Here is a 17,409-nt window from a genome sequence, read left to right as displayed (position 1 = left end):
ATCACAAATTAAGTTGTAACCACTTAATTTGAAGATATCTTTTTAAAGTTAATATTTGAAAAGATATTAACCAAAAAAATATCTAAAATATTCCATTTCAAGTTAATATTTGAAAAGATATTAACTTAAAAAATATCTTAAGAATCTTTAATAACTAATGCCTAAGATTCCTCAACTTGATTTAAAATTTAAATCAAATATTCAAATTTAAGTTAGTTAAGAAAAAATCAGTTGATACAACTAATTTATAACTTAAATAGGAATATTTAATTAAATAAGCTCCAGAAAGAATTTAGTTAGTTAAAATTCTATATTTAATTAAATACAAGAAAAATACAAATAGTTTGTCTAGAATAATATCTAAACTAAAAGTGTTTTTCTTAAAATTAACTTTAAAATATTAAAATGAAAAATAAATTTTCATATATTTTAAAAGTTAATTATGTTGCTAATTCAATTTTATTAGGTCAAACTAATATAATTAACCTAGTACAGTTATTCAAATCAGGCAAATGGGCCTTCACAATTGGGGTAGTTCATGTGAGGGGGTGCTGGGTTCAGTATGTCGTACCCACTTCTATGGCTCCCAACTCTCACACAAGGCCCAAAAGAGAGGAATTTAACCTTAAAATGAATAACTGTTATTAATTGAATAGGTCCAAAAACTAAATGGACCTAAATAAAATCTATCATGGTGTGATATTTTATTTAACAACAACCTATATGTATCTATATTAAAACAAAATAAACATATAGGCTCACACAGGCACACTTTGGATGGATCCTATCATGTTGCTAGGTCATACACAGATGAAAGAAGATTGTAAAATATACCTGTTACAAATTATTAACTTGACCAAGGGAGCCATCAGATCATTAGATCTGGCAAAAAGTAACCATGGCTATTTGCAATCAAGTAATAATAGGTTTTTAAAACTTACACACAAGCTAAAAACACATACTCCTGCAACAAGGTTAGCTGGATAGTTGGAAGTAGGATTTATTTAATTTTAAATAAATAATTTTCGAAATTAATAATTAAATAAAAAATATTTAATTAAAAAAAAATAATTTAGATTTCGAAAAAAAATTATTTATTTTCGAAAATAAAAAAAAAATTAAATTTTGAAACTATTTTTAAAAAAAATATTCAAAATTAAACCTACAATTTTGAAAAATTAGGTTTCAACCAACCTAAATATCATTTCAAAAATTTACTAACTACTTTTAAATATTAAATGTTATTTTAAAAATAAAAATTAAATAAAAATTAGAAAAGATAAAAGAAATATCTTTTCAGATTTTAAATTTAATTTGAATAAATAAAATAACAAAATTTAAAAGTTAGTAAAAATATCTTATATCTATTTAAAATTACATGATTATAAATATTTTATTTAAATTTAAATAAGGTCAAAATATCTAAAAAGATTTTATTTTAAAAAAAAATCTTAAAAGATAAGATATTATTAAAAAATATCTTAAAAGATAAGATATTTTAAAATATCTTAAAAGATTTTATAAATATCTTATAAAATCTGACCTTAAATTAAAAAAAAAAATAAGATATAATCAAATTTAAAAATAAGATAGATTTTTAAGCAAGAAGATAGATACTAATTCTATTCAAATTCAAATTACACTAATATCTTGAATTAAATTAAAAAAAATATTAAATTAATTCAAAATGATAATTAGAATTGAATTAGGAATAGTAATAGTATATATACAAAACCATACAAAAAATTGGAAGTTAATTACATGAAAAAGCATGAAAAATCGAAGAAAAACGAAAAAATTCGAAACTGTACGGACAGATTTGCGATCGCAGGAAAATATCAGCACAGCCCCGATTTTTTCAAATCTTCAAAAAATCATAACTAATTCAAATAAAATCCAAATTGAGTTCTGTAAAAGGATAACTTGCTTAATTTTTTCCATACTATCCAATAAAAATAATTCCAGAAACGAAATCACAATTATGTTTCACGAAAATTTCACAAACATCAATCAATTATCAAATAACACTCAATACAACATGATACCATCCAAAGAACATACAAACAATCGTTTTAAAGTCCAAATTTCATGTAAGTAAATCAATTACCATGGCTCTGAGGCCAGTTATTGGGAATTATTTTACCAGGATCTTAGATCTACTCACAAGTATATTATTTAAACATCCTAAATATGAACTTTCTAAAACGATAAATTAAACACATATAAAGTTAAGAAAACCTTACATTGATGCAGCGGAATTAAATGTCTCCTTCCACTCAGATCTCTACCCCTTGATTCCTTTCTGTAGCAGAGTATAATCAAGATCTGAGCCCGAATGTCCTCCTTCTTCAAGTTTTGATCCTTCACAGTCTTCCAATCTATGATTGAGTTACTGCTTGCTGTGTGTGGGCGCTTACTCTTTCACTAGGGTCACGAAAAAGATGAAGGGAAAAGAGAGAGAGGTATTTCGGCCAAGGATAGAAAGTGGGAAGGCTCAGTTTTCTGAAGAGAGAAATTTCTGTCAGAAAGCTAATGAAAGCATGTTATGAGACTGAACCATCACTTTCTATTTATAGGCAACTACTAGGTTTAGGTTAGGATTTATTTGGCATTAAAATAATGAAAATATTAATTTGAAAAATCTATTTAAGTGGCCGGCCATATGGTGTTATTGGGCCTCACTTAATTTTGCAATTTTATCAAATTTTATCTCTATTTTCTCAAAAATGCCAATTTTCCAATTCTAACCTTTTAAATGCCAAAACTAATTATTTAATAACTAAAATACATTATTAAATAATATTGTCATTTAATTTAATTATTAATTAGACATATAAAGTCTATTAATAAATAAATAAACCTAGAAAACTCTTTTCCTTACAATTTCACCCCTGCTTAGTGAAAATTCATAAAATTAGACATAGTCTAACTTTAGAATTATAATCGATCAATCACGAATCAATTAATGAGTCTTACAAGCAGAATGTTCTCAACTAGAATGGGGACCATGGATCTATATGCTGAGCTTCCAATAAGTGAACCAAATTTACCAAGTAAATTCCTACTTATTAATTCTTCGTTGAATCCACTTTTAGAACTTAGAATTGCACTCTCAGACTTATATAGAGCATATTGTATGTTTCACGATACCAATATACTATCTCATTTAACCATTGTTATAATCTTATTGTGATTTAAAGATCCTCTATATAGATGATTTACATCGAGATGGGATTTCTTTACCGTTCTCACCCCTCAATGTATTTTGCCCCTTAAAACACTTAGCTACCTGTAAATGATGTTTAGTGATCTAATAATTAGTCAGTTAAACAAGAGCTCATCCATTTACTTCTATTTGCTAAGCTCGAAGGGAATCATCACTTAACTTCTATACACCAGTAGAAGCTATAGATTCCATATTTATGTTCAGCACTTCCACTCAATCATACTATCATGTTCCCAAAATATACGTATCACCCTGACCCAAAAGTAGGCTTAACTAATAAATCCAAGAACATGAATAGCACTCCTGAGTTGAGCCCAAGCATATCAGGATTTAGATTCTTTTAATCTTAAGATCAACTACTGATATTGACTTGGAAAGATATGTATAACGGTAAGTTTGTAATATCTTAACTTAGTTGCAATATCGGTCCAGTCCAATGTATACTCCATACATTCGAAACTAGTATACTTTACTAATGTCCTGGAAAGAACATAACACTTACTCCAAGTGTAAGTACACATCATCGCTGATTATCACATTAGTGTAAATCCAATAACACTGATGAAACAGGGACCAAAACTTTTGATTCATATGATCACAATCACATTCCACTGTGTTGACGATACTGTAATTGTGAATAAACATATGATCTGGATTTAACTGATTTTGTGTGTATGAATGTAATAAACATATTAAACATGTTAAACATATTAAACCATTAGCATGTAAAATTCATGCAAACATCAATCACTTCAAATTTCTTATATTGATAACTAATCAGATTGTAAAGAGTTTTATTTAGGGCATAAAACCCAACACTATATAACCGAGCTTCCAATAAGTAGATCAAGAATTTAGCACTAAAATTCACTAACTTATTAATTCTTCGTTGAATCCACGCATAGAACTTAGAATTGCACTCTCAGTATATAGAATGCTCTATATGTTCCACCATATAGACACATCATTAGTTATCCATTGTTATAATCCTAATTTGATCAATGATCCTCTATATGAATGATCTACACAGTAAAGGGATTAAATTACCGTAACACCCTACTATGTATTTTATCCTTAAAACACTTGACCCCGTATAAATGATATTTCAGCTTATGTGAAATGAGATCTCCACCATTTATTTTCGTTTGGTCAAGCTCGAAGGAGATCATCCTTTGCTTACTATTTGCCAGATAGAAGCTATAGATTCCATGTTTATGCTAGCGCTCCCACTCAATTGCACTACCGTGTTCCCAAAATGTACGTATCACCCTGACCTAAAAGTAGGCTTAACTAACAAATCAAAGAACACGAATAGCCTTTCAAGATTGAGCCTAATCATAACAGGATTAAGATCATTTGATCTAGGATCAACTTGGCGATATTGACTTGAATAGATTTTACGGTAAGTTTAATTAAATCTAAGTCAAAGTTCAATATCGGTCCCTTCCGATGCATACTCCATGCATCCAACCTGAGCTTTACTTTAACCAATGTTCTGGAAAAAACATAGTATTTCTCCAAATACAAGTAAACTCTTGTTGTAGATTATCATATCAGTAAAACCCTGTGTCTGATAAATCTAGGAAACTTTATTCACATAGTCATGTTTACTTTCCAATGTGATGACAACACAATAAACATGATCAAGTATGTGAAAAGGGTTTAAGATGAATTTATAAATCAATTAGACAAGCAATTGATAAAGTGAGCCAAAACATACACAAATGAATGAAAAATACTTCTGTTTCTTTATTGATGTTGAATAAAATAGATTACATTGAAATGGAGTTTTATTTAGGGCATAAAACCTAACAATATCATCTAGTCATACACTGTTATTCTCATGGTTCTTTGGCCAGTGTATAACGCAAGACATATATGGCTCGTTATTCACTACCTCTTCTAGACAATTCATGTATTAACAATTTTTCCATGAATCCTGTTAGATTGATATGACACACGTCATGTCCATATTTAATGCTTAAAATATGAGAATAACACACAATTATAATGTTGTCACCACAGTGAAAAATAATCATAATTATATGCTTCAAACTATTTAGTCCTATGATTTATCAATGCAATGGAATTATACTAACATGATAATCCATAATGTGGTTTACTTATACTTGGCTAAGTTAAATGTATTATCTAAGGTATTAACAAAGTAAACTTATATCGGATGTATAAGGGTTACATTGGACTGGACCGATATTGATAGTAGAAAATATATCATAAACTTACCGTATATCTTTTCTAAGTTGTTATCGCTTAATTGATCATTGAGCTTAATCCTGAGATGATTAAGCTTTAACCTAGTTGTAATATTAGAGTTCTTTGACTTGTTCATTACTAGCTTACTCATTGGCCTAGCCCATACTTACATCTTGGGAATTCGATAAATCAATGACGTGGGAGCGTTAATCATAGATACGAATATTCTATAACTTCTATAATCATTTAAAAGTAAAAAGATAGTTTCCTTTGAGCTTGGCTAAATGAGTTAAATGTCGAGTACTCATTTTTAGTAATTACATTAGTTTACTGAAATATCAATTACGAGTAACTAAGTGTTTAAAGGATAAAATCATTGAAGGGTAAAATGGTAATTTTGTACCTACTCAATGTACACTGTCTGTAAAGGATCATTAATTAGTTTGATTGAAACAAAAGATAATTCATAACGTATCTATATTGGATATACAGTGTATTCTGTGTAATTAAGAGTGCAATTTTAGATCTATGGTGGAGTCATGCAGAATTAATAAGTGATGAAGTTTACTCAGTAAATTTCATATCAACTTCTTGAGAACTTAATTTTATAGGCCGATGGTACCTACATTACTTGGGATAAATATTTTCTTGATGACTCAATTAATTGATTTATTTAATCAATTAAAATTAAAAATTAACTATGTCTAATTTGAGAATTTTCACTAATTAAGATTGGACTATATTGAGAAGAAAAGAAAAATAAGGTTAAATTTAAAAATTATGACACTTTAAAAGTTAAATTAATAATATATTTAAATTATTTTTTTATTTGATAATTATTTATAATTATTAAATTAAATTTGACATTTAAATAGTTTTGATTTAATTAATGGTAAAATAAAATGGCAAAAATTAAATATGGGCCACCATATAGTGATTTCAGCCAAGTGTATTTTGTTGAGCCTATTTATCTTTTATTTGGTCCATTTAATTAATGGATCATTTCACAAATACATAAAAACAACCAAAAAAAAAAAAAAATACAAAATTACGGTTTTATGGAATTTTAAATATTTTTACGATTTTTTTAATTTTATTTACAAAAAACACGGTCTTTTTATGTTGTACTCTTATTAATTTATTACTTTTTTATTATCTGTATGTTATTTTTTGTTGTTATTTAGATGTTATTTTCATGTTACTTTTATATAGTATTCTTGTTGTTTTCGTGTTGTTTTTAAGAAAAACTGTAAAAATATATATAAAAAAAATTCTTTAAACGTAAAAATATATATTTATATATATTTTTACAAAAAATGGCGCTTTATGTAATTATTCTTTTAATTAAGCCTAATAAACTTAATGAGAGCAGTATAAAAGGAAAGAGATGAAAGATTGGTTAGATCATCTCAATTTAAGCCAAAATTTGACAACGTAAAGCTCTCTCTCTCTCTCTCTCTCTAAATTTCTTGCCCCTCTCTCTCTCTCTCTCTCTTTTTTTTTTTTCAAGCTACAATAGTTATTGAGTAATCAACCCACTCTAGTTAAGGTGATACTTAAATCTTTGTGGAACATCGTGTTGATAACTGTTACCAAATCCAAAAAAAGAAAAAAAATCATCTAGGTTTATCACTTGGCAATACTCTACTACAAATTGGAAATTAAGGGTTAGAGTGATTCAATAGAAAGAGTCGCTTTATTTCGCTATAACAAATGTAAGGATTCAAAACTCTGCCATATTTATTTTATCGTTTAGTAAATAATATTTTACGATGTGAAATTATCATGTTAATAATTAAACATACATTATAATTTATTTTAGTAAATTAGAACTTGATAAAATAATTTCCAACCAACACATCATACTTCTTAGTTTTAGTTTTGTCATAGTCATATGATCAATTTTCTTTACCATTTTTGTTAGAATTATAGAAGTGATAAAGGTCACTAAATAAGCGGATAAATTTTTTGCATAAAAAATCATTTTTAGACCAAGTTTCGAATTTCTTAGATTGTTTCTCTCTCTCTTCTTTCACACATTTAAATATAACATGTTATCCACATTCAAATCACATGCAATTTTAATGGTAAGGAAAAATAATATTTTTTGTTTTCTTCTTTTTGAATGAATTAGCCTTAAAATAAAATGATTACTAATGTAACAATCTTATAAACAAAACATGTCTTAAAATTATTATTGCTGAAGCAAATAAGAACAAAATTAGGGAATGAAAATATAATTTGAAATCGCAGACTAAATCGTTTTTTTTAAGATGTTTGTTGTACATACCAAAATTATACAAGCAGACCATAGATAAACAACTTAGTACTATTGTCTCGAACTCTCATTGCACTTTAAATTACCAGTAAAATACTACAGTCGAACAATATTAGTGCTCGAAACTGTTGTGAAAAGAAATGAAATTGTTATTATTTTTCATAAATATGAAAAAAAAAATCAGTCTCATTATATAGACAGAGCAAATGGATCCAATAAGGGAAACAAAAAGTAAAAAGGTATTTTTAAAATATGTGGACCAATCCATGCACTTGAAAAACAAATTTAGGAGAAGTAATTGATTTATTTTTCTTTTAACGCCGGTTAACATAAAATTAATTAAATAAAATATTAATAAAATGTTTATTATTAATAATTTTTGTAAAAATAAAATAAAAAGTGTCCATAATACCAACTCACGACAACTTAATAGCATGGGTGACAATACTTTATTAAAATAATAAATAAAAATGTGCTTATTGGCCGATCGTTAGTGATTTGGTTCTTGATGGGTTTCGTTTGGATTTTGGATTAATGTTTAGGGATTTCTTTTGATTAATTGCAATTACGCCTAATTGTGTTGATTAACTGCGGCCTTTCATCGTTATGGGTTTGGAATATTATTTTTTTTTATCTCTCCTTTTGTTTGTCAGTTCAAATTTCTTTCTGCCTCCATTATTTTATTCTTTTATTTTTTACTATTATTAGGTTAATTCCTATTAGTATTTTTATGGAGTTAGAATTTTTAGTTTTATGTGTTGAAATTAATTAGGTTTTCCCATTAGTCTTGTCTTTTGACATGGTTCTATAGTTTTTCTCATTGGTTTGGTTTATTGGTTTTCTGGCGTTAGTTACTGGTTCTTACTGGTTCTGGGTTCTGGGTTCGTTCGGGTGTCCATGGCGTCGAGTAGTTATCAGCGAATGGAGGCAGCGGAAAAAATGGCAGGGATTTTTATGCCAAAATGGCAAGTGCAACCTGAAATAGATGAATTGATTGGCATAAAAGAAGCTTTAAGCAGGATTGATTGTCATTTGTGGGACAATTGACTTTGGAAACTGATAGTTTAATTTGTGTTCAAGCCGTGCAAAGCCAAATTACTTTGTATCCTCTTTTGGTTTTTTTAATTCATGATGTGCGTACTCTTCTCTTATCTTTAAATAATATTGAGTTGTGTTTTGTCAAACGATCTGCAAACAAGCTGACTCATGTTTTAGCTAGGATTCTTGTTTCTCTCCAAGTCGTGTGCTTCAATTGGAGAATTGTTCCAACGAAGTGCGTTCTATTAATAAAGTTGCTAAGTTTATTAAAAAAAAAAAAAATAGCATGGGTGACATGTACATTAAATACGTATACTGTATTTTCTATTTTTTTATTTTTATGTTTTTTAAATATTTTTTATTTTTATAAAAAGTTATTTCTATTTTAAAATTATGTTATTTTTATTTTATAGAAATTATTTCTATTTTAAGGTTATGCTGTTTTATTTTTAGATCATGTTGTATTTATTTTTATAAATGAATAAAAAATCAATTATAAAAGTATAAATAAAAAAATCTCTTTCAAAAATTCAAAAATTTAAATTTTATTTACATCCCAAAACTTATATATAAAGGTAGCCTATTTAAATAATTTTTATTTTATATAAAACATATATTTAATTTATACTAATTTTTATTGTTATTATAATTATTATTATTTTATTTCTTCGATCGTATTCTTAAAAAATATACACATATCAAATAAGAATAAAATATATTTTTAATATTAAGATAAAAAATTAAAATAAAATATTAAATAAAATAAGGTTTTTTTCATTTTTATACTTCAAAATAATTTTTTGTTTTTTTTTTACATTTTTATGGAATTCTACATAAAAACCCCTATTGCAACTAGCGTTGCAACCTAAATTGGAACAAAAAATCGTATAGAAACCCATATTGCAAGTAGCGCTACAACTACTTTAGAAACCCAAATCGTAAATTTAAAAAAAAAAAGTTAAAAAAAATAGTATATAGAATAATTCCCTTATAAAATATCATTAGAAAAAAACATATTACACATAATTTAAAAAATAATAAAATAATTATTAAAATTAATATAAAATTGAAAAAGGAAATTTTTAAAAAATATATATTTAAAAATAATTTTTTTTAAATTAATTTTTTTAATATCCAAATATACTTATTTTTATTTTTAAGGGAATATATATTAAAAACTTCTATAATATATGTGGCTTTCGAAAAAAATCTACATTTACGTGGCATCGTCCACACCAACAAAAACTTTGTACACCATTTATCACATATTTCTCTTTCCAAAAAAAAAAAAAATGAAGAAAAAAATTGAACGCAACTTTATTATTATTATTTTCCCTTTTTTGAAATATGAACGTAACCATATTTATTTTACGTCACATGCATATACACTTCTTTTCTTTAGACTTCTCATTTCACACATAACTTTCTAATATAATATATATTTAAATATATATCTTTATATATTAAAGGTGCCTATCTAACAGCATTTTTTGGTTTAACAGAATATATTTAACGATGTTAATAGGTTTGATTTCCCGTTAACAAATAAACTCAATAATTAAACCCAAAAAATTAAACCCAAAAAATTAAACAATTTTTTTTTTAAATTAAAAAATTAGCTACATATCTGTAACCAAGTTCTCGACTCAAACTTGGAAATTCTCGACTGCCTACGAACCCGCAAAGTCGTTCAATATTATCGACGATAACCAAGGTGTAACCAAGTTCTCGACTCAAACTTGGAAATTCATTCAGTGTTATCGATGACTCGTGCAGTCATTTTCAAGTGAGAGAAACTCAGTTTAAATGGTGAATAAATTGAGATCGAGCTGTTATTGATGACTCGTACAGTGATTTGCAGGTGAGAAAAACTTAGTTTAAATGGTGAATAAATTGATATCCAACAATTCTGATTTCTCCAACAACTTTTGATGGCATAAGTCGCAGGGTCGCAATTCAAATCGAAAGAAAAAGAGAATGGGAGGACGATACCTGATACGATTAGAGTTCAAGATATATACTTCAATTAGAGATGAACACCTTTATGGTTTGAGTGAGTAATTTCTAATGGAGGTTATGAAATCTTTTTAATTCCATGTTATTGCTCTGTTCTTTGGGAAGCTCACCATTCCATAAGGAGTTTTCACTTATTATTTTCTTAATTAAGTTTCTTCTTCCTTTTGTTTTCTTTTTTAATCTATTCAATTAAGGTTTTTTATTTTTTTAATTTAGATTTTATTTTTTTTAGAAACTATTATGCAAGATTTCCTTTTTATTTATGCCAGTCTTTCGTATGGCATTTTTTTAGGTCTCTATGTCATATAAGATGATCAAATGATATTTAAGTTATTTAAATAATATATATTGATTGGACAATTTCATATCTATAATTGTGAAGAAGACCATATATTTGATAAAATGACTCAAAGAAAGTTTTTGTCACTTCTTAGGCATTGTTTGAATTGATTTATAATTATGTAGCCTTCTCTTATTCCTTAAGGTCAGACTCCTAAATCAGTTCCTGCAAGATATTTTGGAGCATTTGGGAATGTTATATTTTTATTCTGTAATTTTTGTCTCTTCTAACATGATTGATTTTGTTTTCTATGGACTCCTTTTTGCAGAGGTCATGTGTGTGTGGGGTTTTTTTTTCATTTTTGGAAATAATATATTGTTTGGGTTCTATCATTTGGTTTGTAGTAACTTTGTGCCTAAATTGATTTATATCTGGTGATACTATGGGAGAAGTAAGAACGGTTTTGGACATGGACGAGCAACAAGCTGCAACGCCTGCAATGACTTGACGCATTTATTGCACTCTGTTAGTTGAGAAATAATATTTTTACTAATTTGGAAACATCGAAAGATACCTTCGATAAATGTATAAACTTTGAGCAATTTATTTATGTTAAAAACACATTTGAGATAATTGTCCTTATAGGAGGATATGGAATAATGGAAGAGCTGTTGGAGATGATAACATGGGTCAGGCTTGGGATTCATAAGAAATTGGTAACCTTTTCCCTGTTGATCATTGAAATACTACAATCAGCTAATGACTTAGAGAAAGAGAGCTTTTGACTAGACATTACAATCTATGCAGGTTTGTTTGCTAAATGTAGATGAGGTATTACAATTCTTTGCTGGCATTATTTGACAATGGTGTTCAAGAGGGGTTCATCAAGTCAGGTGCTCAGAAAATCATTTTCTCTACTTCAGCAGCCAAAAAATTCATAATAAAGATGGAAGTACTTTTAGGCTTTCAGCTTAAAACTATATTTTTGTTTGCTTTAAATTTTAGAAATGTTGCTTGTAAAAATAATAAATTATTAAGACCACTTCTTTGCACATCATCATAACAATCTATCCAAATTTAAAAACTTACTAATTTAATAAGAAAATTTGTCGCATTTTACTTTCAATGGAAGAATCATATAAAATTTATAATTAAGGAACTAAATAATTGTGAGATTTAAATCTTTTATTCGTTGTTGTTGTTATTATAGCTTGAAATGTAGACAAGGTCACATGGTCTTATCTTTCATCCCTTTGAATGTTCTTTAAAATAACTTCAAGCTGATTTACATGCTTGATAAAGTTAACCAAGGTCTAGAAATTGAAATTTTGTGACAAAATTTGTAATTTTTTTTTCTTTTCCAGCAATATGCTCCTTCCCATGAACCCATTGCATCTCTTGAAAGCTGGCAGATGGAACAACTAGGCGAGTATCCGAACCAAGACAATTCAAGGTGATTGAAACTGTTATTTCCTTCTGGTAGATTATAGTCGTTCATATGTATCAATTTAATTTATATTGGATAAGGATTGAATTGAAATCATATTATAGCCATACAAACAATCAAGCACTTCCCTCTTGGGTGTGTCCTCATGTGGCACTAATCAATTTATTATCTCTTTTCTAAGGCAACATCTATTTAGAATTTTCATCAGGTGTGAATATTGAATACTCAACTAGAGGTATGAGGAAACTGAGGACTCAAGATATTGGCGATGAGTGTATAAATGTGTAAATTTTTCTAGAATTTAATCATTAGTGAAAAATGTTAAAATGATTTGGCTAAGTTTCAAAATATTCTATTGATCTTTTGTCAGATTATGATTTGGCTCTCACCACAATTGTTCTCTTGGTGTATTCTAGCGATGTAAGTGACTATGAAGACGAGGAATCAAATTTTTGCATATACCATAATGTTCATAACATTTCATATCATTACACCAGTCAATAGAACAATTCAGCTTATATCAAACATTCAGGCATGTTTTACAATCTGTTTCGTCAATTTTTTGTTTTAGTGATACAAAGTAACCTCTCAAAGTATAGACAATAAAGATCTGGATAGGAGCAACATTGTTTAGATTTAGGTTGATTTCTTGTCAACCTTCTTACTGGGAGATTCTTCCAAGGTATCAAAACAGAAAATGATGACAAGTGTGTCGTCCTCCATGTGTAACATATTTAACAACAAACGAGCTATTTTCCTATTTCTTTTGTATTTTACTGCATATGAGTTCAATTTTGTACACCAAATATTGTTGTCTTTCCAGTTACATATATGAAGATTGGTAGAATTTTTAATCGAATTGTTCACTTCTTGCAGCATGATGTAACGATTGAAACAATTAAGACTTACGGTTGTTTGGCCATTTAAGCATAATCATACATTTAGTTATAAAAATCTAAATAAAAATAAAGAACTAAATTTTAAATAAACTTAAGATTTACGTGCCTCGGCACGTAACTTCTAACTAGTATATATATATAACACATCCAATTACTCAAAATTCTTGTATATGGTACTAGCTTTATATAAGTATACTATAAAGTGGATAATATTCTTTGGTTAAGCTAAATACTAAGAACAAAACCCACTAGAATCAAGTATATATTAGGAATTTGATTTTCCTAACCTACCAAATTGTGACTCATATATATATTACTATGCTTATCATCCAATAATGAAAGGCTAGCTTCAACTGCCTAAACAGATTTTTGATATTAATTAATGAAGCTAACTCATTGAAAGTATTCAAAAGGTACCAAAATAATTTTATTTTAATCGATTGTTTAGTGGTTGACTTTTGATTAATTCTTTTATTGAAATGGGTCAGTTAGCATTGGTCTTAAGTTGACCAATCTCCCATAAAAACAATAATTTAGGAAGACAAAAACAAAACTAATAAATGGAACAAATAAAAGAAAAGTACCCTTCAAAAAAATGTGACAGCACACATTTATAACAAATTTATATATTTAAATATATAGCAGCTCATCAGCTTCACCTTTTGTCAAACTTCTTACTAAAACCAATTCCATAGTAATATATGTTAGTATTTTTACATTGGAATATTACAAAAAAGAAAAAAACAAGACCCATCAAGATGATCGAGGTGGTGCCCAATTTGGCTGATAATATATAATAGAGCCAAAATATAATTACAATCGTCAATACATATAGATATAGCAAAAGTCAAACGCAAATACATACAAACATAAACCATTATATTGTACAGTACACGATCTCTTCTCTTATTAATACTTAAACAAAAGTCAATAGGCCAAACACGTATACATGACACTCATCCCTAACTAGCTTCTTCCATATATCTACTCCACTCTATCTTCTACCATATCCTTTTATTTCATATACATATTTATAAATATCATCACTCGAAACCCTAATCATCTTTCTCATCATATAATCAACACCCTCTTCTCTCTTCTCTTCTTCATTAATACACACCTCTTAAATATATATATAATATGGAATTATTAGAAGTAATTGGTAGTAGTAGAGGTTGGTCATCATCAATATCGTCGGATGAAGATGAGCTAGTGAGAGAGCTTTTGGATGACGTGTCGCCATTTTTTGTGGTACAAGAAGATGAATCACATTATAATCAACATGAATTATTATCATTATTAGATAATGATGATACTATTAGTAGTAGCAGTAGTGATGAAATTGTAATGAAGATCAACTCGGCCAAGGTATACTCAGGCCCAACACTTGAAGATATTGAGAATGCTTTGACTGTCACCTCTCCAAAATTGTCCCAACCCCAACAAACACTTATTTCTTCTTCTTCACCTGCCCCGGCCAGCAGGTATACCTTTATTATTATTATTATTATACTATTAATTTTCTTCTGTAAATATATATAATATGTGTGTTTGGTTAAATAAATATTGTTAATTTAATTTGCAGGATTTCATTATTGGAGAGAGGATTGATGATGAGTAGTAAGAGTATTGATAATAAGTATACTTTGAAGATTAAGAGTTCTGCTACTAATAACGGAATGACTGATGATGGATATAAATGGAGGAAGTATGGACAGAAGTCTATTAAGAATACTCCAAATCCTAGGTAACTATTATAATTATTTTTATTATTATTTGAGATGTTATATTATTATTATTATTAAAGTAGTTTTAATTCCACTCTATGGGAAATAAATAAAATATAAAGTATGCTTCTTTTCTAAAGAATTTATTATTATTATTATTATTATTATTATTATTATTATTATTATTATTATTAAGTAGCTTAATTTAATTCCACTATGGGAAATAAAATATAAAATATGCTTCTTTTCTAAAGAATTTACAGCACTCATATTAAGTTATTTTACTGATTCATCCTTTAAAATATTTGACAAAAATTATATTTTCTTCACTTTAGTTCACATATTTATATAAACACCATGAGTCTCTTTATATTAATTTATTTACATCATTTAAATAATATATTTATAAATAAAATATGAAATGTGTTATATTTTACAAGAAGCATATTGTAGCAGCCTTCTCATCTCCAGTAGGAAAAAAAAAAAACAGATCTCTTTTTTCTTTAAAATTTGATACGTGTGTGTGGGTCACAATAGGTTAAAATTAATTATTATTAGAGACCTGAGCTATCCCACTTGCATAATTATTATTATTACAAATTGTTTGCCATTCCAAATGGCAACTTCTCACTCAACAACCAAATTATATTATTAGTTTAAATTATTACAATATAATTTTATAAAACTAAGGAGTAGCTAAAACTAAAATAAAATAATATAATGTAATGCAAGAATAATCAGAATATTTTTTCTAGAATACCAACAATTTTTTTAGTTTACAAAAGAAGGCCCAATATTATCAAGTCTTGATTATTGATGAGTCTATTATTGAAAAAACAGGAGCTATTACAGATGCACAAACCCAAGGTGTAATGCAAAGAAGCAAGTGGAGAGGTCAATGGAAGACCCAGACACACTCATCATCACATATGAAGGGCTCCACCTGCATTTTACTTACCCATTTTTCGTATCGGGTCAATCACAAGTCTCCAATCCAGCAGCAACTAAAAAGCCCAAGAAGAGCACCTTCCATGTCCAAGACAATGAAGCCCAACAAACTCAAGAATGGGCCCAAGAGTTGGACCCATTGGGCTTGGATACAACCATTGCTTCTATGGGCTACCATCAAGAATCTTCCCATGAAGAAAGGACCAACCAAGGGTTGCTTCAAGATATGGTGCCACTCACGATTCTTAATCCCTCTGGCTCTACCAACAACAATATGATCAATACTAGTAATACGTCGTCGTATTCCTCTTGTTCGTCTAATAGGTCACCTCCAACTTCACCTTCCTTAATGTCATGGTCTCCAAACTGTTATTACACTTCGTGTTTTGGTGTTTGAAGAACCTATAACGATTAGGGCATATATTCACTATTTCGAATGTCAAATCATCTAGCTAGCTAATGTTTAATATATATGAATATTAATTAAACAATAAAATTGTATAATTTAAAAAGTATATATTTATTTAAAAATAAATAAATATTAATCATGCTCACACACATGAATGAATGTACTCATAGCCCAATTCTAATTTTTTTAGTTTTTTTTTTGTCTCGTAGTAAGTTGATGGAATTATATTTATCTTCAGACAAACAAGATTCAACAATTTCAATAATTCATCAAATACGCTGATAGGAATTTTTCCACGAACTTTCAAATGCAGTAATTTTGCTAGAAAGTTAAGTGAAGAAATCCAATGACATCTAGGATACAATTCAGCTTCAATCTCTTCAAATAACTCATCGTAATATTGAAAAGAGTCAATGTTGTTTTGAACTTCTTCAGTTGTTGGTCAAATGAAATCTTCAAAACAATGGGAATCATCTTGTCATTTCCATCATCTAAAATTGGCTCAACAACTTTCGTTTGTGCAACAACTTCTGTTTCTGGCTCCCCGTGGTAAATCCACTTTTGATAATCATTATCAAAACTCCAATCAAATATATGCGCTTCCACAATATGTAAAGGCTCAAATCGAGTATTTAAGCATCTAACACACGAACACCTAATTTTTCTATCAGAATTTTTATAAGCTAAAGCCATCGCCAAAAAGGCTTGTAGACACTCCCAATATTCTTTATCATGTTTACTCGAAGTTCTCCAAATCTTATCAATAGTCATCTAATTAAAAGTGTTTCAAGAATATATAAATTTTAGCAACGTGAGAGAAATAATTAAAATCTTATGTTATTTTATAAAATTTTATTTATAAATTCAATAATTTATTTATTTATTATTTCAAAATGTTTATTTATGAATTTGTATTTATAATTTATT

The 17,409-nt window shown here is 27.8% G+C and overlaps 1 protein-coding gene across 1 annotated transcript; it reads left to right on the top strand.

Moving 5' to 3' along the window:
- Positions 1 to 13,977: 13,977 nt before the first annotated feature.
- LOC115694793 (probable WRKY transcription factor 49) lies at positions 13,978 to 16,632 on the top strand. The gene is made up of 3 exons (XM_030621888.2): positions 13,978 to 14,882; positions 14,984 to 15,145; positions 15,966 to 16,632. Exons 1-3 carry the CDS (start codon positions 14,539 to 14,541, stop codon positions 16,468 to 16,470), a joined length of 1,011 nt encoding a protein of 336 aa, XP_030477748.1. The 5' UTR covers positions 13,978 to 14,538; the 3' UTR covers positions 16,471 to 16,632.
- Positions 16,633 to 17,409: the final 777 nt, after the last annotated feature.

The sequence above is a fragment of the Cannabis sativa genome, chromosome 7 (genome assembly GCF_029168945.1).
Source record: "Cannabis sativa cultivar Pink pepper isolate KNU-18-1 chromosome 7, ASM2916894v1, whole genome shotgun sequence".
Classification (NCBI taxonomy): Eukaryota; Viridiplantae; Streptophyta; class Magnoliopsida; order Rosales; family Cannabaceae; genus Cannabis; species Cannabis sativa.
This window is presented reverse-complemented; position numbering and strand designations above follow the sequence as displayed.

Bases quoted from the DNA above. Each gene is read 5' to 3' on its own strand.
- LOC115694793 (XM_030621888.2), top strand. From the start codon at position 14,539: ATGGAATTATTAGAAGTAATTGGTAGTAGTAGAGGTTGGTCATCATCA. The intron at 14,883-14,983 runs GTATACCTTTAT...TTTAATTTGCAG, and splicing joins TCACCTGCCCCGGCCAGCAG to GATTTCATTATTGGAGAGAG. The intron at 15,146-15,965 runs GTAACTATTATA...TTGAAAAAACAG, and splicing joins AAGAATACTCCAAATCCTAG to GAGCTATTACAGATGCACAA.